Below are 26,689 nucleotides of genomic sequence, written 5' to 3'. Positions count from 1 at the left end.
TATGGCCTCCAGAACCGTTAAGAGAATAAATTTCAGTTGTTTCAAGCCAAAAAGGTGGATAAATCAAACTAAGAACTGGCAGGATTGAATAGAAAGTATTTTGTGAGATTTAAAAGCATACTTAATCAAAATTCTGAAAATGTAAGAAATAAATTGAGAGGATTGAGTAGAATTAAAGTGTTCTATGTTCCACGTATTATTCAGACACAGGGAAAATTCATGGATTAACTTTACAGTGGATCAAAAATTAGGTGATGTTTACAACATATATATGTACAAACAGAACATAAAGAAAGATTGAAAATGAAGAGATGATAATTATAAGACATAACATGCAAATAAATACCAACTAAAGAATACTTCTTACTGTTGAACAAAATGGTATTTAAGGCAAAAATTACTACTGGAGAAATACAGGTCATTTTATAATGATAACTTGTTGGATTCACCCAGAGAGTACAACCATCTCTAATTGGAATGCATGTAATAATACTGTCTTAATATTATAATAGTGGAAATAAAATAAAACACGAGGGTAAAAAACCCTATAAGGGTATAAGTCTGAAGTGGTGATTTAAAGGGTATATTGAGTGAAAGTGTTCTGTGAATTATCTGAGTCAGGGGGCTGGAGAGCAGAGATTTGAACTCTAAAGAGCAGAGCCAGAGCCGGAATACCCTGTTCTTTTAAGGCTGTGGTTGTTGAGACCCATCAGAATCTCAAGAAAAAGACTGGAGGGCTCTATCTGGAACAGGAAATCTAGATGTAGGTGGAATCATTACTAACACTGAAACAGAGCCCTGAACAAGCAAAATACTTTGTTAGAGTGAGTTATAAGATGCTTATTCTATTTGTTATCTGGAGAAAGGGAGAACATTTTCTGGTTGAAGATAGCATCACTTATAGCCTTTATAATCAGTCCATTTTACCTAGTATCTGGCATTCAATAAACTCACATGCCATAAAATAAAGCTTAGTAAGAATGGGAAATAATCATATGATAAAAGCAGTGTGGTGGGACAGACTGTAAGGTGATCCCCAGTGATCAGTAATTCCTCACGTTCAGGCTCCTGAGTTCCTCTTGAGAGTGTGCAGAACCTGTGATTTAATATAACTTATGGGATATAGCAAAGGTGATGGGCTCTCATTCTTGTAATAACATATTATATAAGAGTTCATCCAGAAACTCATGCTAGTGATTCTCCTTGATGGCTTGATGAAGTAAATGGTCATGTTTGGACAGATTCCAGGAGCTGAGGGTAACTTCTGGCCAACAAACAGAAAGGAAATGAAGACATCTGTTCTACAATTGCAAGGAAATAAATTCTGCCCAGTATCTGAGTGAGCCTGGTAGCTGATTTTCTTTCAGTCAAGTCTCCAGATTAGAATGAAGCCTGGCCATATCTTGAAATTTTTATACACTCTAGTATAAGCAGAGAACCCAGATAAGCTATGCCCTGACTGCTGAATCACAGAAACTGTGAAATAATAAATGTGTGTGTTTTTTTAAGCTGCTAAAGTTGTGGTAATTTGTTATGCTGCATGGAAAACTAACGACACCAGACTCACTCATGATCCAAAATTTGGAGTTAAGACACAAGGACTTTTAAAACAACCACAATCAATGTGTTAAAGAAATAGAGGAAAAATACAGATGAGCTAGATGGATAGAGGATAGAGAATTGCAACAGATGATTGAAACCAATAAAAAAGAGTCAAATGAAGATTTTTTTTTAAAGATTTTATTTATTTATTTATTTATTTATTTATTTATTTATTTATTTGACAGAGAGAGAGACAGCCAGCGAGAGAGGGAACACAGGCAGGGGGAGTGGGAGAGGAAGAAGCAGGCTCCCAGTGCAGGAGCCTGATGTGGGGCTCGATCCCAGGACTCTGGGATCACACCCTGAGCCGAAGGCAGACGCTTAATGACTGAGCCACCCAGGTGCCTGTCAAATGAGGATTTTAGAACTGAAAAATATAATGTATAGAAATAAGAACAAAATGGATTTAATAGAAGAGTCAAAAAATGGCAGATGATTGGATTAGCGAATTGAATAAACACAATATACAAAAACTGAAGACTGAAGAGGAAAAAATAAAAGAATGACAAGAGAAGTGAGCATGTGGTAGACAAAGAGAAGGTAGGATGCCCCTCTTCCCCCAGAAGATGTTCATGTCCAAATTCCTAGAGCATTTGAATGTCATTTTATATGGAAAAAGGGACTTTATGGACATGATTAAGTTAAGGATCTTGAAATGGGAAGATTATCCTGGATCATCTGGGCCAAACCATGTGATCACAGTGGTCCTCAGAAGAAAGAAGCAGGTACTGAAACAAGAAAAACGAGATGTGACAGAAAGTGAAGATGGGATGATGCACTTTGAAGACGGGGCAGAGGCCATGAACCAAGGAGTGCAGGTGAGCTGTAGAAGCTGCAAAGGAAGGAGACACAATCCTCCCTAGAACCTCCAGAAGCAACACAGCTCTGCTGTGTTTTTAACCCAAATTGATTTTGGACTTCCGACCTTCAGGGCTAAGATGGACTCTGGGAAACAAACTGAGGGCTTCAGAGGGGAGGGGGGAGTGGGGGAATGGGATAAGGAGGGCACGTATTGCATGGTGCACTGGGTGTTATACGCAAGTAATGAATCATGGAACTTTACATAAAAAAAAAATATGCTCCCCCCCCAAAAAAAAAGATTTTGAAGCTTAGGTAATAAATCTTTGTTGTTTGAAGCCACTAAATTTGTGGTAAAGTAGCAGTAGATAACAAGTAGAGATTTTGATTCCTGGAAGTGAGGTGTTATAACAAATAAATATCCAAGAACATGTAAATGGCTTTGGAGCTGGGTACTGGGTGGTGACCACAAGATTTAGGAAGAGCATGATAAATAAAGTCTAGATTACCTTGAACAGTTGTTAGAAGGGATATGGATGCTAATAACTTTGTCAGAGAGGACTTAGAAGGGATTGAGGAGCATGGCAGAGAAAAACTAAATCACCTTAGGGAACATCTAAATAATCACAAACAGACTTTTGGTGGAAATATGGACAGTAAAAAAGCTGCTAGCAATGACTCAGAAGGAACATGTTACTAGAAGCTGGAGAAAAGTTGTCCTTGTTATATATAATGGCAAAAAGCTTAGCAGAATTGTATTCTACAATTATATGGAAATCAGAACTTGTAAGTGATGCATTTGGATATTTAAGCGAGGATATTTGCAAGCAATGTGCTGAAGGCATGGCCTGAATTCTTGGTGCAGTTTATAGTAAAATGCAAGAGGAAAGGGATTGATGGAAAGAACTGTTCAACAAAAAGGAGCCAGCACTTGATAATTTGGAAATTCTCCGCCCGTCCAGATTACAAAAGACATTAAAATTAGGAGATCCACTATCAGTAAAGCATGTTCTGGAAAGAAATCTAAGGATGTGGCTAGACAACCTTTTGCTAATGCCTTGGAAGGATCGCAAGTTCATAGTATTCAATCACTCAGAGGCCTCTTTGAAGTGATTAGACATATGACTAATGGATCCCCTCAGCCATCTACGCAGAAGCTGTGATAGAGATAGGATTATCCAGAAAATACCTTTGGAGGTGTTATCTTGTCTAATGGAATGAATCCCAAGACATACAAAGGAGACCCACAAGGTTCTTGAGAATGTTGTATCTGCAGAAAAACTGCCAGCTTGGACTGAAAGTGCCGGAGGCAGAAATACTTGAAAGAAAGCTGTTGAACTCCCCAAATTCTACAGGCAGAGAGCAAGCTGCTCAAACTATGCACCTGTAAATACATGCTACCATTCATGAAGAAGGAAGGATAGACGGTGACATCAGTGGCAGTGATGGAGCAGATGGCTCCGAGCGCCCATCCCTGCATAGAAACATCGACAAATCAAGCCAAAAGTGTCAGAATTAGCTTTGTCAGAAATCTGGAAAGTAGTCAAAGGTTTACAGCAACCAAGCAAACACTGAATCAAGGAAAAGGAAATTTTTAAATACTGGGAAAGCTTTGCAGAATTTTTTTCTTGCCTTTGCCATAAATGCCTCCTCACTCAGCAGTGGTCTTGAAGACGAGCAGCCAGTATTTGCAGAGTATGAGGCAGACTAAGGTGAGCCGACCTTATTCTCAAGAATTATGCTTATTTGTTCCAACCTATCAGGGGTAAACCTAAAGGACCGGCACAAAACTTTTACCATTATTTTACCTAACTCAGAACCCACTCAGGGCAGAAACTGTCTATATTCATCGAAAACTTTGAAAGGAAAATTAAAAACTTGTTGCCTCCTGAAAGCAGAGATTACATCTGAGGCAAGCATTAGGCTGTTGAAAGCCTAGGAGGAAAAATTGGAGAGAGAATTGCTTTGGAAAGTTAAGGGATTCCGAAGTCCCCATGTATACTGGGGTATTCAGAAAGCTACACACGTAGAGGGAAAGACACATGCTCAGAAATGACCTTTTTCTTGTTTTAAGGTTGGAATTACAACTTCTAAACTCTTTATATGTGGGACTGAAATAGGAAGTCTGACTTGGTATATAATTATTGGGGTATAACCCTTTCCTTGCAGAAGTCCTCACAGACTTAATACATTGCTTTCCGATATATTAATTGTGTTCTATGTTTTAGCTTCTAGTCTTGCAGATAAGATGTGAGCTGTTGGTCTAATTCTTTTTTCCTTTGTTAATATTTTGCTCTTTCTGATTGCAGGCTTCTGAGGTTTTCTCTTACCCTTAGTCTTCAGGAATTTTGCCAGGATATTCCTAGGAGAGTGTCTCTTATTGTCAACCTATCCTAGATTCAAATGACTCACTTAAATCTGCAGACTTTTTTTTTTTTAATTTAGGAATTACCTTGTTCTTTTTTTTTTTTCTCAATTAACTTAACTTTTCATCCTTTATCTATTTTTCTGAAACTCTGTCGAAGGTTTTTGGATCTCCTGCAGATTCTCACCTACTTCCTCATTATTTGCATTCTGTAGTTTTGTTTTGCTTTTAATGCTTTCAGGTATTTTTAGCACTTTATTATCTAGGTTAGTAAATTGGGTCTGAGTAGTGTTCCCTAAATTTTTACCTTGAATATCTTATTTGGGAAAGCATAGTTTTAAACTTAATTAATCTTTTCTCTGCATATGAATTTGAAGCAATTTCTATTCCATTTTGCTAGCTATGTATAAGTAAACAGTCCGCCAGTTCTTTTTTGAGACACATGGTAGAAACCTTCATGGCTAACCCGTACCTATGTACTCTCAGGCTAAAAGGCAGGGAGGGCTCAGGGTATTTATTCAATCTCTTTTGAAATATCTTTGGTGGAAGTGAGTCTCGTACATTCATGTGGGGCCAATGTTGACTCTCTAGGACTTCCACAGGTCTCTGAAAACTGGGAAATTCTTCAGGACTGCCAGGAATTTCTCTCGCTCAATCAAGGGAAAAAACAAAACAAAACCTCACAACATTTCTCTTTGCATGTAGCCCAATAGAACTAACGTCCTGGTGCACCTGTCTAGAACGGCTAGTAGCTCCTTGAAACAGGAGAATTAGTCTCCTCAGAGTAGAGGAGGAGAAAGGAACCGTATTCCCGTCACCATGTTCGAAGAATCTCAAGACATATGTTCTAACATTACAACAGAATCGACAGCCTTGCCAACGTAAACATGATGGATAACTGACAGAGTAGGTAGATGTGTTAGACGAAGGTGGTGATGTGTCTTCAACGTCATGAGGAATCCGAAATAATACCTAAAGTTAATAGAAATAAAATATTTGCACGTGTGATTTCGTATCATAAAGTCAACTAATAGGAAACTACAGAATAATATTCCTAACAAAAAGAAGAGGGAGTATGGGGAAGTAATCACTAAGTTAAAACCTTACAAGTCATATCAAGGAGTTCTAGGTACAATTTTGATTTCATAAATAAAGAAATGAGGTTACACTATTTAGACAGGGAAATAATTCTAAGGAGAATATCAAACTTCAGAAATGTTTCCTTTTGGGGGGATGTTTCAGTGGATTTTTACTTTGTGTTTTATTTCATTCTATAATATTTGAACATGTTTCATCATATACATGTATGGCTTAAAATTAATCACTCTTTATGAAGTAAAATATAATGGGATAGAGCGTTTGGCCAGCCACAGGCTCAGTTAATACCAGACTGGGTTTTTGTTTACTTTTGATTGCTGGTCTGTTTTCCTTTGAATGTGACATTGTAGCAAGATAGAATAACACAAGTGATATTATATAACTTAGAGTTTAGTCTAATAAAGGCCATAGATTCATGTATTTTTATGTACTTGTCCTGCTTTTCATTCAGCCATTGTGAGTTGATTTCTTTGTGTGTTGACCATTTTTTGGTCTCTGTAATTCTGCGTGCGAGATCACCACTCTCATCTCAGGAGAGCAAACTGTTTTCACTTTCTTTATTGAAAATTTGTTCTGTATTTTATTGATTTCTTTTCTTCCTCTTTACTGCTTGTCTTATTTGCTATATATTTGAACTTATATACTAAACTTTCTCTACTCTTTCAGTATGAATCTCTAATTATTTTCCACTTATCTCCTTTTCTTATATATGGATCAATTGGCATAAATTTCCCTCTAAGAATTGTTCAGTTGATATATCTCTACTATAATTTAGTTCAGAAGATTTTATCAACTTTATTGAGGTATAATTGATAAATAAAATTGCATATATTTAAGGTATACACATGGGTTTTTTTTTTTTAAAGATTTTATTTATTTATTTGAGAGAGAGAGTGTGTGCATGAGCAGGAGGAGGGGCAGAGGGAGAGGGAAAAGCAGACTCCCGGCTGAGCAGGGTGCTCGATGTGGGGCTCAATCCCAGGACCCTGGGATCATGACCTGCAGGCAGATGCTTAACGGACTGAGCCATCCAGGCACCCCCACATGGTGTTTTAATATATGTATACGTTGTGAAATGCTTACCAAAGTCAAACTAATTAACATATCCATCACTTCATATAGTTACCACTTGTGTGTGTGTGGTGAGAACACTTGAGATCTACTCTATTACCAAATTTCAAGTACAACAAATTGTTATTAACTATAGTCACTCTGCCGTACATTAGATCTTCAGAACTTATTAATCTTATAACTGAAAGTTTGTACCCTTGATTATTACCCCCTCCTTTCCTCCACTCCCAGCCTCCAGTAACTACCATTCTACTCTCTGCTAGTGTGAGTTCAATTTTTTTTTAAGTTCCACATATAAGCGTGATCACGTGATATTTGCCTTTCTGTGTCTGGCTTATTTCACTTAGCATAATATCCTCCAGGTTTATCTGTATTGTTACAACAGTAGAATTTCCCTCTCTTTTTGAGGCTGAATAATTAGCGAACAGTACTAAACCCCAAGTAAGGGACTTACTAGCGCCCTTTTGTTAATTGTTTTCTGGTTGTTTTGCAGATCTTTTATTCCTTTCTTTCTCTCTTACTATATTCTTTTGTGATTTGACAATTTTCCATAGTAATATGCTTTGATTCCCCTATCTTTATATTTTGTGTATTTTTTTATTACAGTTTTTACTTTGTGTTTATCATGAGTCTTGGAATCAAACTTTTGAATGTCATTATTAGGATCAAATACGATGTGCATCGAAATTGGATTCTGATTTAATTTATTTAAGGAAAGCTTTATTCAGACATTAGAGCCTGAATGCACAGGTAGGAATGTGCATGGTTTTCAGAGCTCACACTTGAGGACTATGCGGCTCTGCAGGACGAAAAGCTAACAGGTTAGAAGTCAGCCTTGAGGATACCTTCAGATTTAGCATGAGATGGGTTAGAGATACGGCTTTGGGAACAGCAGAACTCCTTCCCAAATGTGGCTGTCTGTTCTTGTTCAAGATCCTTTCCCTACAGGAACTCAGATTTTTCATATTTTAAATGGTAATAGCCTATACCTCACATACTTTTTTTAAACCTACATTTTATGGCATTTCATTAAGTGCCAGAGACTGTGCTCAGTGTTCAAAGTGCCTTATTTAATTTTTAGACGTATTCCAGGAGGTGGGTATGTGATTATACCTGCCTTACCAATGAATAAATTGAGGTAGAAACCACATAATATGTAAACATAGTAAAAGGAGGACCTAGATATGTTTTGCTCTGGTTTCTTCAGCTTTAATCATGTTATCATGATTATTATATAAGGCTTTTATTTAATGACATTGTGCATCAATGTGCTTGGCACATTGTGATTCTTTTTTTTTTTTTTAAGATTTTTATTTATTTATTTGACAGAGAGAGACAGCCAGCAAGAGAGGGAACCCAGCAGGGGGAGTGGGAGAGGAAGAAGCAGGCTCCCAGCAGAGGAGCCCGATGTGGGGCTCGATCCCAGAATGCCAAGATCACGCCCTGAGCCTAAGGCAGATGCTTAACGACTGAGCCACCCAGGCACCCCTGGCACATTGTGATTCTTATACAACGAAGATTCATTTTCTCCCCAAAACCACAAAGCGGAGAAAGGTTATTTGCCACGTAAGTTCAAACATGGGATGAAGAAGAAATGGATGTAAGGGAAGAGGACAGGAGGGTAAAGTTCCTCATCCATAATCACAGTGATCATAGCTCTGAGATGTTTTCAAGGTAGTGGTCAAGGTGATTACTGAGGGGAAAGCACAGTAAGTTCTACCAGGAGCTTTTAAAATCCCATCTGGCTGTTCAGTGAGATCCTATGCTCCTAACCTCTGTCACAGCCTTTTCTGCATTGTAATGAGCTTCCCCCCAGGTGAAACATGGCTTCTAAGCACCAGACCCACGCAGAGCAGTCATGGTCTAGTGGACAGGGCCCTTGGGAAATGTGCCTTTCTGCTCTTCACCCAGGAATCAGCAACCTGCTATGGCTAGGTCCCTATGTTGTGAGTAAATTTGAATATACTACTCTAGCAACCTTCAGAGTGCTCCGAGTGGGAGTAAATATTTTCTCTATTCTTCAACTTCATAAACTTAGTCTTGAAGGCGGAAAATCAGTTGTCTACAGACTGAATAGATGAATAGATGATGGGACCGTGAATGACCTCATAGATGTCTGATTGTGAAGCTCATGTTTTTTTCTACTGCCTTCCTCTGCTGAAGTGACTTGCCTCTCTGTCCATCCCCCTCCCTGCTTGAGTTCATGAGTTCTGCCTACAATGAGAGCCATGGGAGTAAAAGGCAATGATGTCCTGCTAGTTTGGGCTGACCCACCCCTCAAATCTCCTCTGCAGGATTATATCACAGATCATAGATGTATCTGTTTGAGGAGGCAGAGGCCAGTCTCCTGGAGAAGATCTGGAATAAATGAAGGCAATATTTCATTCTGATTACTTTCTCTGACTTTATATGGGCAGCTTTTAAGTCCTATGAATAAAAATGAATGGCTAAATAAACCAGTATTTAGGTTATACTACAGAGCTCTTGCTCTCCCTTCTACCCTCTCTAAGTTGGCCATTATATTCAGATTTCCAGGGAAAAAGGAAAATTGGATAATATCAGAGTATAGTGACAGAGTACTCTTAATAGTCAGTTAAGTCTGTCTCAGTTCAAATGCCTACAAATCAGTATTTCTCTTCTCTGAAGTGAGGTCAGAATACCTACATCCTGAGGTTGTTGTAGGAAATCCAGTAAGAAAATGGATATGAAAGCTCTTTCTAGGAATGCCTTTGTATTAGTACCCACTTAAAAAATATTTGGCTGGTGCCTGGGTGGCCCAGTCAGTTAGGCATCTGCCTTTGGCTCAGGTCATGCTGGGATCAAGCCCCTTATCGGGCCCCCTGATCAGGGGGGAGCCTGCTTCTCTCTCTCTCCCTCTGCCTCTCCCCCGGCTTATGCTCTCTCTCTCAAAAAAATAAATAAAATCTTAAAAAAAAATATTTGGCAAACACCTTCAACCTGTAGGAGGAAGCCTTCAAACATTCCATATTATGAGCCAGTGGTTCTCAAAGTGTGGCTCATCGACTAGCAACACCAGCATCACTTGGGAACTTGTGAGTATGCTAATTCTCAGGCTATACCACAGAATCAGAAACTGGAAGTGAGGGCCAGAAGTATGTGTTTTAGCAGTCTCTCTAGGTGTTTCTGATGTACTTTAAAGTTTGATAATCACTGCTATGGGCAGATTGTGGGCCTGTGGGCTGGAAACTGTCTTCAATGATGACACCACTATCATCCCTTAGTCCCTAATGAGTGTTTTGGACTGAGCCTCACTTGTGTCTGGCATCTGCCTTATTTGCATCCCTCCCCTAGCATTGCTGGTGCTATGGAGATTTGACTGAGTGGAGGGACAGTGGGGAGTACAGTAGAGAGAGAAGAATGACCCCAAAATAAGGCCCTTTGCTTTAATGAACCAGGGATCCTATAAGGAGACAGAGGCTGAAATTTCAAACAGTAGAAGCAGTGATCACCATTAGTGTAGTTTTCATTTCTTAGTGGTTGATAGTTGATTCTTAACAGTCGGCATGAAGATTTTATTACTGGAACTTAAGGGTTTAATCTTGTTGTCGATAGCCAGAACACAGCACACCTTATGTCTGTCACATCTCCATTTCAAATGATCTTTTCGAAGTTCTCTATTACCGCATTTCTTCTTGCAATATCCTGTTTTGTTTTCACACCTTTTCAAGAATAAATGACCTGTATAAAGGAATTTTACAGCTCATTAAACCAAAAATATTTATCTAAATAAATTTAAAACAGCAAGCTTTTTTGAGCATTGATTATTTGAGTCTTTATCAGTTGCTTTGTTATATTTGTCCTAATAGTGAAAACCTCCTCTGAGGAATAAGTGAGATTTTATGCATACAGAAACATGTGGGATTTGTACATGTATGTAAGGGCTTACCATTCCTGGAATGAGAATTCTGCATGCAAACTTTCCCCAGAATTCTATTTTTCATTTTTTTAAATGGAAAAAAATATAGCATATCATTACATATCAAACAAAATCCCATTTTCTAAAATGTAACCAAAACACATTTAAACACCTAAATAGAACTCACAAGCTATCCTCTTAACATATGAAATGCTTAAATCATTGTTGTAATGCTCCTCAGGATTACCAAAACACACATAGCTTTTGTTGACACTTAGGGGGATTTCCAGAATGTCTTTACATGCTTCTGAGGTCTTACAAATTATATTTGGAATATAACTTTATGCTTGTCTTACGTATGATGTTCAAAATGTATCGAGTGATAGACGTCTAAATTTTTAACATATAAACTTTGGTTACATATGATATTGAGATATCTGCACAATTTTTGGTAATTTTAGGAATAAAATATACAAGAGACATTTTACTAGGAATGTACTAATCAGAGAGACATTCTGCAGTGTGTAAATATTTTGTATGTGCATATTTTATGTGCATATTATATACCTTTACAAAGTCTTCCATCACATGGTTTAACACAGAGGACCTTGAAGAGATGTTGGGACTCCTCCACATCTTGCTCTATGTTGAGTCATACTTTCTTTTATTCAACCAAAAAAAGTGTATAATCAGAATTAAGCAGGACAGATAAGTTTAGGTGCTTGCATTTGAAAAGAAGAGAAAGAAAATAACAAATAGCTACAGGTTGATATAAGTATTATTAAGGAAAGAAATAATGTAAGAGAGAGCAACTTAATAGAGCTACTGTTGACAGGATGATAGAAGAAATTATCCCTAAGGAAGTGATATTTGATGCTAGACATGAAAGATAAAAAGGATCCACCTCTGTGAAGAGCTGGAAGATGGTAGAAGGAAAGGGAGTTGCATATGCAAAGGCTAGGAGCTAGTGAAGAGCTTGATGTACCTGAGGGACTTCTGTTGTTTTCATGACTCTTCTCCCTCTTCATATTCTGTGTCTCAAGCGCTCTTGCAATGGTCTTTGAATTTACACTTCCTTTCCAGCCACTCCCTCTTTTATCCTCTCTTCCTTACTCTCTCAAACATCTCCATGGACGTGACACTCAAATGGCTTTCTTCAGTTGGGATATATGGATGGAAATCTTAGATCAAGTCTCTTGTTTCCTTCTTTCCATTCCTGATGTTCCACATACCTTGGTGTTTTGTGGATTTCCTCTCCCAAATATCCTTCCTAAGTGTTCCATTTTTAATGCCACCGGATCTTGGAGATGGTGGATTGGCTAATCTCACAGAATAATCCTGAATTGCTTGTGTTTGTCTAGAAAGGGAACCTGAATTTTCTCAGGGCCCTTCAGTTTAGAACTAGGACACCATGTGAACAGGTGATATATGTCATCAATGTCTCAGAAACAGGGAGAGAAATTGTATAATCTAAACTCATAGAATTTTGAGGCTACATTAGACCAGGAACATTTTCTGAGGTACCTCTCATACCATTTGAACAGTCTGCTAGTAGTAGAGAATGGAGACCATCGTCCTTGGAGGCAGGCTGTCAAGTAACACAACTCTCTTTCTGTTAGGAAGTTCGTCCTCAAAAAGTTAGTCTGGCACTTTGTGCCGTATATTTAAAAATTACAGATGAGATATAGGCCAGTGTAAAAAATCGAACCATAGAAAATATAAAGTATGGGTGAATAACTGTTCTCAACACTGGGAAGAACTTTCTAAGCTAATGGAGAATGCAAAGAAAAATACCAATAGATTTGATATGAAAATAAAAATTTCATGCCTCAATAAATTAATAAAAAATTAAAAAGTGACCAATAAGTGATTGCCTTGGGTGTGTGGGGCCAAGTGAGGAGTAACTGATGATAGGTGCAAGGTTTCTTTCTAGGATGGTGAGGAGGTTCTAAGTTAGATTATGATGATAGTTGCACAATTCTCTAAATAGACTAAAATGCATTGATTTATACATTTTAAATAAGTGAACCATATGATGTATAAATTCTATATCAATAAAGTTAAAAATAACCAACACACAATAATTTACAATACATGAAATGCCAAAGTTGACAAAACTGTCAGGTGAAAGTAACAAAATAGTAAGGAAGCACTAATATACTAAGAGTAACCATTTGAAAATATATGGCAGTTCCCTTAAAAAAAATAATGCCCTATGTCATCGGAATGAAAGTACATATCAATAAAGGTATTAAAAAGCCAGCACACAATATTTACAGTAATATCAAATTTCAAAGTTAATATACTTATCTGGTAAAAACTAAACAAATTAGTGAGAAAGCACTAATATACTAGGAATGGCCATTTGAAAATGTATGGTGGTTCCCTTAAAAGAAAGAATATGCTGTAACCTGGAAATGGAGCTTCTAAAATTTGCTTATATATCAGAAATCCTATAATGATTTATGAACTAGATTACAACACTGTTTGTAATACTGACACATTAGAAAAAACAACTTGATACAATAGGGGTCTTTCCAAGTAAATGTTGGTGTAAAAGTAGAATAATAAACATCTATGGCAAACTGTATTTTTGAGGAATATTTAAATGTCTGTAAAATTTTCTTCATAAAATGTTAAATTAAAAAATTAGAAACATGCATATGAGTTGGTCAACATTTAGAAAATATAAGAGGTTATTAAATTGTAGCCAATTTTGGGGGTACCTGGGTGGCCCAGTCAGTTAAGCGGCTGCCTTCGGCTCAGGTCATGATCCTCAGGTCCTGGGATTGAGCCCCACATCGCGCTCCCTGCTCAGCATGGAGCCTGCTTCTCCCTCTCCCTCTGCCCCTCCCCACTGCTCGCTGTCTCTCCTGCTCTCTCTCTCGCTCTCTCTCTCTCAAATAAATAAATAAAATCTTAAAAAAATAAAAATAAAAATAAATTGTAGCCAATTTTTTGATATCCCAAATACTTGCAGTATTCCTGTCTTAATTTTGTAAATATAAACTATAGAATCAATTAAAAAGAAGGAATGCTTACACAAGTAGCCTGAAATGTGACATGGGACTTCCAGCAGTTCTGAATCTTTCCCTCATGTCCACCCAGGATAGTTTCCTTATCTTTTCCACTTTACAGTCCTATGGATATTTAGAAACAGCCTTTCTTGTCCTGTTAATCACATCCAAGAATAAAAAAGTGGGAGACCATCTCTGTAAGACCAAGACAATCAGAAGAAGTAATATTGTAGAATTGTTACTTCAGGAGTAATACTTGGTACCATATGAAGTGAAGTGAAGCAGGGCTGGCCTGAGCAAGTCCCTGAGTGATAGGATAGGGGGTTTGGAGCATCAGGACCATCTCTGCATTTGGATTCTCATTATTCTCCTTAACTGCCAACCATAGACACTGCTCTGTTGTGAGAGCCTTGAGATATCTTAGAACAGAGATATTCTGAAGAAATAGGGCAAACCTCAGCCTCCTGTCCTGTGAGAACACCTCCCCCATTCCCATGGACAGTTTGACAATAGCGACTCTATGTGCAGGACCCTGTTTTAGGTTAGTGTTTCTTCTTCCCCAAGATTTTATTTACCTGAGACCAAGTGGGCCAGGAGCAAAAAAATTGCAAGGGTGAATAATAAGGACTTCATCGCTCCTGAGAGACAGTGGGTTCTGTGGAGTCCAGCAGTCTCTATTCAGTGTGACCCTGAACACAGGTCTCTGTTGTCCTCTGTAAATGGGGTTGAGCTCAGCCAGTAGACGAGTAGCATATAGGATACTGTGTCAAACACAACTGCAGTCTATTGGCCAGCAGCTCTAAATGAGGCACCACTGTTCAGAGTCCTGTACTAGGCATACCTTTAAGGAATGACAAATAGAAGAGAAGGTGCAAGAATGTTATGGTTTGGAGAGAAAGGACACTTACAAGGGTAATTTATTCTGATCCTCCAGGCCTGAGCACTCCTACCTGTTTTTTTCACAGCTACTTGTGTTGATTCTATCAGTGTTTATCTCACTGCATTGTGACAGTCTGTTCACCTGTCTCTTCCTCTAAAATGGAATGTCTTTAAGGACACTGACTACATATGATTCTTTTCTGTTTTTCGGTACTGTGTACAGAGAAGTACCTATGTAATTGTTGAATGAATAGATTAATACTCTTTTGATAATAGGCACTTCAAAAAGTTTTTTTTAAAGAAATAAATCAATGATCAAAGATATATGTACAAAGATGTCTTCAAATCCCCCTTTAAATCCATCAGTAGAACATCATTAAATGAAGTGCATTCATATGATTTAATGTCATGCATCTGTTAAAAAGAGTTCAGCGGATTTGTCTTTCTAAACATATTTTTGAGTGCAAAAGCAATGCTATGGAACAATATAGTAATGATTTTAATTTATGTAAAACAGTATAGTGTGTATGTATGTCAGTAAAAGTATCAGCTAAAAGGGGTGAAAGGATACACATCATTTTAGTAATAGTTATTTCCTCTGGATGGGACTGGTTTAAGGCAGATAGTCAGTGAGTAAACTTTAAATTGCATTAAAATTTTTTGAGTGGCCCTCTGGATTGTGACTGGAATTCAAAACATCTTAGAGATTTCCTTTTTTGTGAAGATATTTTATTTTTTTTCCTTTCTTTTACAGCTTCATTGAGATATAACTGACATATATTAAACTGTATTATTTAAAGTGTTCAATTTGATGAGTTTGACATATGCAAACATCAGTGAAACCACCACCTCAGTCAAGATAATACCTCCTTCAACCTTCAAAGATTCCTTGTGCTTCTCTGAAGTCCATTTCTTTCTTCCCCTTCCTCCATATTTCTCATACAACCAATGGTCCAATGTCTGTCTATAGATTGGTTTGCAATTTCTAGAATATCACATAAATGAAATTATATACTATGCATTCTTTTTTAGCCTGTCTTCTTTCATCAATGTAATAATTTTGAGATTCATCCATGTTGTTGGGTATAATAACACTTAATTTACTTTAATTGATAATGTTCTATTCCATGTGTATACAAAATTTCATTTATTCATTCACCTCCTAATTTTAGTTGTTTCCAGATATTAGCTATTACAAATCTGTTGCTAATCATTTGTGTGCAAGTCTTCATGTGGATATATGCTCTCATTTCTTTCAGATAAACAGCTAGTAAGGGAATAGGAAGGTAGAGTCACAGAATGGGTATATATTTTACTTATTAAGAAATGGCCAGGTGCCTGTCTGGCTTAGTTGGTAGAGCATGCGACTCTTGATCTCAGGGTTTGTTTTTTTTTTTTTTTTTTTTAAGATTTTTATTTATTTATTTGACAGAGAGAGACAGCTAGAGAGGGAACACAAGCAAGGGAGGAGAGTGTGAGAGGGAGAGCAGGCTTCCCACCGAGCAGGGAGCCTGATACAGGGCTCGATCCCAGGGTCCTGAAGGCAGACGCTTAACGGCTGAGCCACCCAGGTGCCCCTGATCTCAGGGTTGTGAGTTCAAGTGCCATGTTGGCTGTAGAGCTTACTTAAAAAAGAAAGAAAGAAAAAAAACCCAACCAATTTCTTTTCCAAATCGTTGTACCATTTTACATTCTTACCAGTACTTTATGAGAGTTCCTTTGGATATATATTTAGAAGTGAATTTCTAGATCCTATGGTAGTTCTATTTTTAATTTTTTGAGGAACTGCTGTGCTGTTTTCCATAGTGGCTATCCTAATTTACATTTCTATAACAGTGCACAAGCGTTCCCTTTTCTCTACATTCTTGCCAACATTTATTATTTCTTGTCTCGATGACAGTCATTCCAACAGGGGTGAGACGATATCTCATTGTGGTTTTGGTTTGCATTTCCCTGATTAGTGGTGTGAAGCAACTTTTCATGTGTCTGTTGGCCGTTTGGATGTATTCTTTGGAAAAATATCTAAGTCTTCTTCCCATCTTAAAATTAGATTGTTTGTTTTTCTGTTATTGAGTTGTGTTCATTCTTTATATTAACCCTTTGTCTGATATATGGTTTGCAAATATTTTCTCCTATTCTGTAGGTTGCTATTTTCATTTTGTTGATCGTTTCTTTTGCTGTGCAGAAGCTTTTAAGTTTGATACAGTCTTACTTGTTAATTTTTGCTTCTGTTGTTTGTTCTTCTGGTGTCATATTTAAAAAATCATTGCCAAGACCATGTCATTTATATGATAGTCTAGAAATTGCAAACCAGTCTATAGAGAACTTGCAGAAATCTACCTGCCTGAAGGTGTATTGTGTGTCAGTCTCAGCCTATCAATAACTGGTGTTATGGTTGGACCAGCCCTTATGGTTATGACTGCAAGATGTCCTTTAGCAACAACTATCAGGAAACTTTGAAAACATAAAGTTTTATTATTTATAGGGCATGGAAATTACATAGCATGCCTGAGGCCACACAGGGAAGTCATGGCTAGGGAGTGTGCACAGGGACCTGGGGTTCTGCTTTTATTTGGGTTGAGGGTGGGGGTCTAGGGTATTATGGACACCTGGCTGACTCAGTGGAAAGAGTGTGTGACTCTGGATCTCAGGGTCATGAGTTTGAGCCCCACATTGGGTTGTAGAGATTACTTAAATAAATAAAACTAAAAAAAAAGGGTAAAGCATGGGAAGAGAAAAAGCTAGTGTCCCAAGTCGTCAGTTATTGAAATCAACCAAGATCTCTAAAACAAAGGAACCTCAGTGAAGAGGAGTGGTTCTTTTTCTAACTCTGTGGCTGGCAATGTGTTTATTAGAGATAGCCATTGTTGAAATGGATGCCTCAGCAATCAAAGCTTAAGTCAGGCACTTGCATTACAAAAAACAAACAAACAAACAAACAAAAAACACAAAACCGTTGCCTGGGTTTAGGCTACAGGGAGACTCCCGCAGAGCAGCAGAGAGGGAAGAATAGGAGTTTGGACACAGTGGAGAGGAATTCCATGAGAGCCACCTAGGGTGATACTGCACAGGACTAAGCTGTGCATTGTTGGGGACAACATCTCCCACTGAGGAGGTGGAAAGCAGTGAGTTAGTGACCAGCTACCCCAGTTGTATGGGTCATGGCTGGAGAAACTTGTTTCTTTTCATAAGAACCCAGAGTACTGAGGCAGGACTCCCATGCCAGGGGGAAGGGAAGAGCCAGGGAAGGAAACAGATAAGAATATCAAAAGGCCATAGAGAAAGCAGTTCCTAATGACTGCTTTTGACTTCAGTAGGAAGTCTGCCCACAAACCTCTGGGAGTGTCCCACTGGAGGATCTCCTCACCTGGTCCACAAGCACCCACAATGCCCCAGTGCTAAGCCCACACCTCTCCCCACTCAGCAGCCAGATCTTTGTGTGGCAGTGAGAGTAGTTCAGGTAGCCGGGTCTGTGGGCAAGGAGAAACCACAAGCTACAGTGCCACCTTCTGGAAACTAAAGGGAGGCTTCCAGCAGCCAGACTGGTGAGTTATAACAAGAGAAAATAACAAAAGCTTAAGAATTCTGCCACAAGATGGAACAAGAAAGGTGGAGCTGGTCTACCCATACACAACCTAAGAAAACCAGGTAAACCAACACCAAGGAACAGTACCGCATGGGAAGACAGCCAGTAGAGACTTAAGGAGGTTTCTGCTGCATCACATTGAAGGCAGCAATGAAAAATGCAGGAACATGAAGAATCAAAGAAATATGCCATCACCATAAGATATCCATAATTCTCCAACAACTGAGCTCAAAACTAGGGAATACTGCAATCTAGCTGATAAAGAATTAAAAATAGCTGTTTTTAAAAAAGATTTTATTTATTTATTTGACAGAGAGAAAGCCAGCCAGCGAGAGAGGGAACACAAGCAGGGGAAGTGGGAGAGGAAGAAGCAGGCTCCCAGCAGAGGAGCCTGATGTGGGGCTCGATCCCAGAATGCTAGGATCACACCCTGAGCTGAAGACAGATGCTTAACTAAGATTGAGCCACCCAGGAGCCCCAAAAATAGCTGTTTTGAAGAAACTTAATGAGCCACAAGAAAACTTAGTAAGACAGTTCAATGATATTAGGGGAAAAATACATGAACAAAATGAACTCTTTATCAAAGAGATTGATCCTAAAAAAAAGACCCAAGCAGAAATTCTGGAGCTAAAGAATTCAGTGAATTAAATGAAGAATATAATAGAGAACATCTTTTTGAGAAGAGAGCAGATGGAAGATATTATAAGTGACTTAGAGGATAAGAATTTTGAACACAGAAGAGAACAAACAAAAAAGAATAAAGTGAAGAAAACTTGTATGTTCTATGGGACTGAATCAAAGGGGGAATGTTGGAATAATTGGGATGCTAGAGAGAGAAGGAAAGAAGAAGGGGACAGAAATCTTAAAGAAATATACATCGGAAACCGGGGATGTACTGTATGGTGACTAACATAATATAATAAAAAATCATTAAAAAAAAAAAAAAAGAAATCTTAAAGAAATAATGGTGGAAAACTGCCCAAACCTGGCCATCCATATTCACAAAGCTAATAGATCACCCTATTATCTCAGGGCCAAAAGACCTCCAAAACACAATATAATAAAACTATTCAAAATTAAAGATATAAAGAGAATCCCAAAAGTCAGCCAGTGAATGAAGAGTGTAACCTACAAAGGAAACCCCATTTAGCTGTCAGCAGATTTCTCAGCAGAAACCCTAAGGAGACAGTAGAGTGACATGCCAAGCGACAAAAGATTTAAAATTGCCAGCCAAGAATATCTGGCAGAGTTGTTCTTCAGATACAAGGTAGAAATAGACTTTCCCAAACAAACAAAAGTTGAAGGAGTGCTTCACCACTAGACCTGCCTTGTAAGAAACGCTGATAGGGGTTCTTCAAGTTGAAATGAAAAGATGCTAATCAGCGACATGACAACATATGAGAGTACACAACACACTGCTAAAGGTGGAAAATGTTAGTCAGATATAGAAAACTCTAACTTTATAATAAGATGGTGTATGAACCACTTAACTATAGTATAAAGGTTAAAGGAAAAGAGTATTAAAAATAACTGTGTTGGCTAATTGAACATAATAAAATTTTTTAAATAAAATAAATTTAAAAATAACTAGAGTTACTGTAACTTGTTAATGAATTCACAGCATGAAAGAGGTAAATTGTGACATCAAAAATATAAAAGGGGAGGAGAAAAAGTGAGGAGACATAGGTGAATGAAGATTAAATTGCTTTTAGCATAAAATGGACTGTTTTGTCTATGAGATGTTTTATGTAAGCCTCAAGATAACCACAAAACAACCATCTAAAGTAGGTTTGTGAAGGATTAAAAAAAGGAGGGAGAAGGGGGAGAGTGGAGCATTCCACCATGGAAAATCACCAGTTTACAAGAGTAGTCAGAAACAGGAAAAAAAGAGCAATGGAAATACAAAAGAACCAGAAAGCCATAAGATGGCAGTAGTAAGTTCTTACATATCAACAACTACTCCAAAGATAAATGTATTTAATTCACCAATCAAAAGGCACAAAGTATTAAGGAGGGCACGTATTGCATGGTGCACTGGGTGTTATATGCAAGTAATGAATCATGGAACATTACATCAAAAACTAGGGATGTACTGTATGGTGACTAACATAACATAATAAAAAATTATTATAAAAAAACAAAAACAAAATCAAAAGGCACAAAGTGTCTAAATGGTTATTTAAAAAAAACAACAACAACAGACCCAACTATATGCTGCCTACAAGAGACCCACTTCAGGTTTAAGAACACACATGTGCTCAAAGTGAGGGGATTATTTCATGCAAGTGGAAACCAAAGGAAAGTGTGTGTATAGGCTGTAAGCCAAAAATGGTAACAAGAGACACAAAAGTCCATTATATAATGATAAAATGTGACTACATCAAGAAGATATGACAATTGTAAATATATATACAACCAACATTGAAGCACCTGAATGTATTAAATGAATTAACACATCAGAAAAAAGAAATAGACAAGATTACAACAATAAAACCCTTCAGTACCCCCGTTTTCAGCAATGGATAGGTCATTGAGACAGAAAATTAATTTAAAAAATTGGAATTGAACGACGCCTTAGACCAAATGGACCTAATAGACATCACACAAAAAAAGTAAATTAAAATGGACCAAATAGTTAAATGTAAGTGCTAAAACCATAAAACCCTCAGAAGAAAACACAGGAGTAAATCTTCATGATCTTGAGTTAGGCAATAGTTTCCTAGATATGATCCCCAAAGCAGATAAAAACTGTTATATTTAATTTTTTTAAGATTCATTTATTTCTTTTGGGGGGGGAGGGGAAGAGGGAGTGAGAGAGAATCCCAAGCAGACTCCCTGCTCGGTGTGGAGCCCAGCATAGGGCTTGATCCCACGACCCTGAGATCAGGACCTGAACTGAAATGAAGAGTCAAACACTTAACTGACTGAGCCACCTAGGCATTCCCAAAACTGTTATATTTTAAGAGACACTATCAGTAAGATGAAAATGAAACCCAGAGAATGGAGGAAATATATATCATATACCTAACATATCGAATCATATATGTAACATGGACAGCATAGCTCAAGAGATGGGGAATTTCAGACTGGAGCTGGATATGGTACAAAAAGGAACTAAATGCAAGTATTATGTTTATATATGAATATAACAGCAATTTGGAGGTCAGTTCCCATATAGGGAAGTGATGGGTTATTGAGCTACATGGAATCCTTAAGGACAAAGTTAAAAAGAAAATGAAAGTTGTTATGCTGAATGATGGAGAAAGCCTAAATTCATGAAAATGGAATATCTAGGAAATTGGTGTAGTGAAAGAATCATCATCACTCTGTACCAGGTAAGGTTTGAAGCTTTATATCAAGTTTTAGGAGTGACCTCCAAGCTTTTTTGAATTTTGAGGGTGCAGTTTTCCTAACAGAACTTAAAATTGGAAAATAAAATATATCATCATAAATGTATATAATAAAAAGATATGATTACTGATGTATTATAAAAATTGACATGTAAAATTACAATTTAATTTTTCAATTCAATCTGAATACATAACAATGACAATTATCCATTTAATGAATATACAAAGAAGCTGTTTTTAATTTTTTAATTTTTTAATTTTAATTTTATTTTTTTTAAGAACAACTGGTTTATTTATTTTTTAATAATATTTTTTTATTATGTTAGTCACCATACAGTACATCCCTAGTTTTTGATGTAAAGTTCTAGGATTCATTACTTGCAAATAACACCCAGTACACCATGCAATACGTGCCCTCCTTAATACCCATCACCAGCCTATCCCATTTCCCCACTCCCTCCCCTCCAAAGCCCTCAGTTTGTTTCCCAGAGTCCATATTTTTATAATAATTTTTTATTATATTATGTTAGTCACCATACAATACACCCCTAGTTTTTGATGTAAACTTCCATGATTCATTACTTGCGTATAACATCCAGTGCACCATGCAATACGTGCCCTCCTTAATACCCATCACTGGCCTATCCCATTCTCCCACCACCCTCCCCTCTGAAGCCCTCAGTTTGTTTCTCAGAGTCCATAGTCTCTCATGCTTCATTCTCCCTTCTGTTTACCCCTCCCTTTCTTCTTCCATTTCTTCTCCTACAGATCTTCCTACTTCTTATGTTCCATAAATGAGTGAAACCATATGATAATTGTCTTTCTCTGCTTGACTTATTTCACTTAGCATTATCTCCTCCAGTCCCGTCCATGCTGTTGCAAATGTTGAGAAATCGTTCTTTTTGATGGCTGAGTAATAATCCATTGTATATATGGACCACATCTTCTTAATCCTGTCATCTGTTGAAGGGCATCTCGGCTCCTTCCACAATTTAGCTATTGTGGACAATGCTACTATGAACATTGGGGTGCATATGGCCCTTCTCTTCACTGCATCTGTATTTTTGGGGTAAATACCCAGTAGTGCAATTGCTGGATCATAGGGTAGCTCTATTTTTAACTTTTTAAGGAACCTCCACACTGTTTTCCACAGTGGCTGTTCCAACTTGCAGTCCCACCAACAGTGTAAGAGGGATCCCCTTTCTCCACATCCTCTCCAACATTTGTTGTTTCCTGCCTTGCCAATTTTTGCCATTCTAACTGGCGTAAGGTGGTATCTCAATGTGGTTTTGATTTTAATTTCCCTGATGGCTAATGATGTTGAACATTTATTCATGTGTCTGTTAGCCATTTGTATGTCGTCATTGGAAAAGTGTCTGTTCATATCTTCTGCCCATTTTTTTGATTTGATTATTTGTTTCCCATGTATTGAGTTTGAGAAGTTCTTTGTAGATCTTGGATACTAATCTTTTATCTGTAGTGTCATTTGCAAATATCTTCTCCCATTCCGTGGGCTGCCTCTTAGTTTTTTTGACTGCTTCCTTGGCTGTGCAGAAGCTTTTTATCTTGATGAAGTCCCACAAGTTCATTTTTTCTGTTGTTTCTCTTGCCTTTGGAGATGTGTCATGAAAAAAGTTGCTGTGGCCGATGTCAAAGAGGTTGTAGCCTATGTTCTCCTCTAGGATTTTGATGGATTCCTATCTCACATCGAGGTCTTTCATCCATTTGGAGTTTATCTTTGTGTATGGTGTGAGAGAGTGGTCAAGTTTCATTCTTTTGCATGTAGCTGTCCAATTTTCCCAGTGCCATTTATTGAAGAGACTGTCTTTTTTCCACTGGATGTTTTTTCCTGCTTTGTCAAAGATTAGTTGCCCAAAGAGCTGAGGGTCCATTTCTGGGTTCTCTATTCTGTTCCATTGGTCTATGTGTCTGTTTTTGTGCCAGTACCATGCTGTCTTTGTGATCACAGCTTTGTAGTATATCTTGAAATCCAGCAACCTGTTGCCCCCAGCTTTGTTTTTCCTTTTCAACAATTCTTTGGTGATTCGGGGCCTTTTCTGGTTCCACACATATTTAAGGGCTGTTTGTTCCAGTTCTTTGAAAAATGTCATTGGTATTTTGATCGGGATGGCATTGAAAGTGTAGATTGCTCTGGGTAGCATAGACATTTTAACTATGTTTATTCTTCCGATCCATGAACATGGAATATTTTTCCATCTTTTTGTGTCTTCTTCAATGTCTTTCAAGAGTGATTTGTAGTTTCTAGAATATAGATCCTTTATGTCTCTGATTAAATTAATTCCAAGATAAAGTATGATTTTTGGTGCTATTGTAAATGGGATGGATTCCCTAATTTCTCTTTCTTCAGTCTCATTGTTCATGTATAGAAATGCAACTGATTTCTGAGCATTGATTTTGTATCCCGCCACATTACTGAATTGCTCTATAACTTCTAGTAGTTTGGGGGTGGAGTCTTTTGGGTTTTCCATATAGAGTATCATGTCATCTGCGAAGAGAGACAGTTTGACTTCTTCTTTGCCGATTTGAATACCTTTTATCCCTTTTTGTTGTCTGATTGCTGTTGCAAGGACTTCTAGTACTATGTTGAATAATAATGGCAAGAGTGGGCATCCTTGTTGTGTTCCTGATCTTAAGGGAAAGACTTTTAGCTTTTCCCCATTGAGAATGATATTCGCTGTAGGCTTTTCATAGATGGTTTTTATGAAATTGAGGAATGTACCCTCTATCCCTACACTCTGAAGGGTTTTAATTAGGAAAGGATGCTGTATTTGTCAAATGATTTTTCTGCATCAATTGAGAGGATCATATGGTTCTTGACTCTTTCCTCATTGATATGATCTATCACACTGATCGATTTGCAAATGTTGAACCACCCTTGCATCCCAGGAATGAATCCCACTTGGTCACGATGGATAATCCTTTTAATGTGCTGTTGGATCCTACTAGCTAGGATCTTGTTGAGAATTTTGGCGTCCATATCCATCAGGGATATCGGTCTGTAATTCTTTTTGATGGGGTCTTTGCCTGGTTTTGGGATCAAGGTAATACTGGCCTCATAGAATGAGTTTGGTAGTTTTCCTTCTGTTTATATTTTTTGAAACAGCTTCAGGAGAATAGGTATTATTTCTTCTTTGAATGTTTGGTAGAATTCCCCAGGGAATCCGTCAGGCCCCGGACTCTTGTTTTTGGGGAGGCTTTTGATAACTGCTTCAATCTCTTCATAATTAATCGGTCTGTTTAAATAATCAATTTCTTCCTGTTTCAGTCTTGGTAGTTTATAGGTTTCCAGGAAGGCATCCATTTCTTCCAGGGTATTTAAATTATTGGCATAAAGCTGTTGATAAAAGTTTCTGATGATCCTTCCTATTTCATTGGTATTGGTTGTGATCTCTCCCCTTTCATTCATAATTTTATTAATTTGGGTCCTTTCTCTATTCTTTTGAATAAGTCTGGCCAATGGCTTATCCATCTTATTTATTCTTTCAAAGAACCAGCTTCTAGTTCTGTTGATCTCTGCTGTACTGTGCTTCTCGTTTCTAATTCATTGATCTGTGCTCTAATCTTGATCAACTGCCTTCTCGTGTGTGGGTTAGGCCTGTTCTTCTGTTCCAGCTCCAGCTTCTTGAGGTGAGAATATAAAAACTGCATTTTAGATTTTTCTGTTCTTTGAGTGAAGCTTGGATGGCTATGTATTTTCCCCTTAGGACTGCCTTTGCAGTGTCCCATAGGTTTTGGACCATTGTGTTTTCATTCTTGTTGGTCTCCATAAATTGTTTAAATTGATTTTTAATTTCCTGGTTTACCCAATCATTCTTGAGCAGGATGGTTCTTAGTTTCCAAGTGTTTGCGTTTCTTCCAAATTTTTCCTTGTGATTGAGTTCCAATTTCAAAGCATTGTGGTCTGAGAATATGCAGGGAATAATTTCAGTCTTTTGGTATTGGTTGAGACCTGTTTTATGACCCAGTATATGGTCTATTCTGGAGGAAGTTCCATGTGCATTCGAAAAGAATGAGTATTCTGTTGTTCTGGGGTGTAGTGTTCTGTATATGTCTATGAGATCCATCTGGTCTAGTACATCATTCAAAGCTCTTGTTTCTTTGTTGATTTTCTGCTTAGGTGATCTGTCTATTGCTGAGAGTGGAGTGTTGAGGTCCCCTACTATTAAAGTATTTTTATCTATATGTCTCTTTTTTTCTGGTTAAGAGTTGGCTTGTGTATCTAGCTGCACCCCTGTTGGGGGCATAGATACTTATAATTGTCATATCCACTTGTTGGATACATCCTTTAAGAATAATATAGTGTCCTTCTGTATCTCTAACTACAGTCTTTAGTTTAAAATCTAATCTGTGTGATATGAGAATTGCTACCCCAGCTTTCTTTTGAGGTCCATTGGCATGAAAAATGGTGTTCTACCCCTTCACTTTCAGTCTGGCTTTGTCTTTAGGTTCAAGATGAGTCTCTTGTAGACAGCAAATGGATGGGTCATGTGTTTTTATCCAATCTGCAACCCTGTGGCGTTTATGGGATCATTTAGGCCATTCACATTGAGAGTGATTATTGAGGGATATGATTTTAATGATGTCATGTTGCCTGTGAAGCCTTTGTTTCTATAGATTGTAAATTTCTGTTCTGTATCACTCTTGTGGCCTTTTTACTTTTATAGAACCCCCCTTAATATCTCCTGTAGGGCTGGTTTTGTGGTTATGAATTTAGTCAGTTTCTGCTGATCCTGGAAGGTCCTTATCTCTCCATCAATTCTGAATGACAGCCTTGCTGGATAAAGGATCCTTGGATGCATGTTTTCTTGGATAGAGCTTTAAAAATATCCTGCCAACTCTTCCTCTCATTCCAGGTCTGTGTAGACAGGTCTGATGTTATTCTGATACTTTTGCCTCTGTCCGTGAGAAATTTCTTTGCTCTGGCCACTTTCAATACTGTATCCTTGGATCTAATATTTGCGAATTGCACTATGATGTGACATGGCATAGGTTTGCCATGGTTGACCTTGGGAGGGGTTCTCTCTG

At 37.7% G+C, this 26,689-nt stretch overlaps 1 protein-coding gene and 1 long non-coding RNA gene across 2 annotated transcripts in view; one reads left to right on the top strand and one right to left on the bottom strand.

Annotated features, from left to right (window-relative positions):
* The window catches only part of LOC148108048 (uncharacterized), a 305,012-nt gene that overhangs the window by 123,017 nt on the left and 155,306 nt on the right, over positions 1–26,689 (top strand). The gene's annotated exons all lie outside the window — the stretch shown is intronic.
* DEFB126 (defensin beta 126) lies at positions 10,381–14,526 on the bottom strand. Its single transcript, XM_045807362.2, is given in 3 exon segments — positions 10,381–10,421; positions 10,424–10,633; positions 14,404–14,526. Coding segments are annotated over 3 exon segments (309 nt in total). The 5' UTR covers positions 14,462–14,526.

Source organism: Ursus americanus, chromosome 22, assembly GCF_024610735.1.
Source record: "Ursus americanus isolate L20-20 chromosome 22, mUrsAme1.1.p, whole genome shotgun sequence".
NCBI classification, from domain to species: Eukaryota; Metazoa; Chordata; class Mammalia; order Carnivora; family Ursidae; genus Ursus; species Ursus americanus.
Note: the sequence above shows the minus strand (reverse complement) of the source record. Positions and strands in the feature narration are given on the sequence as shown.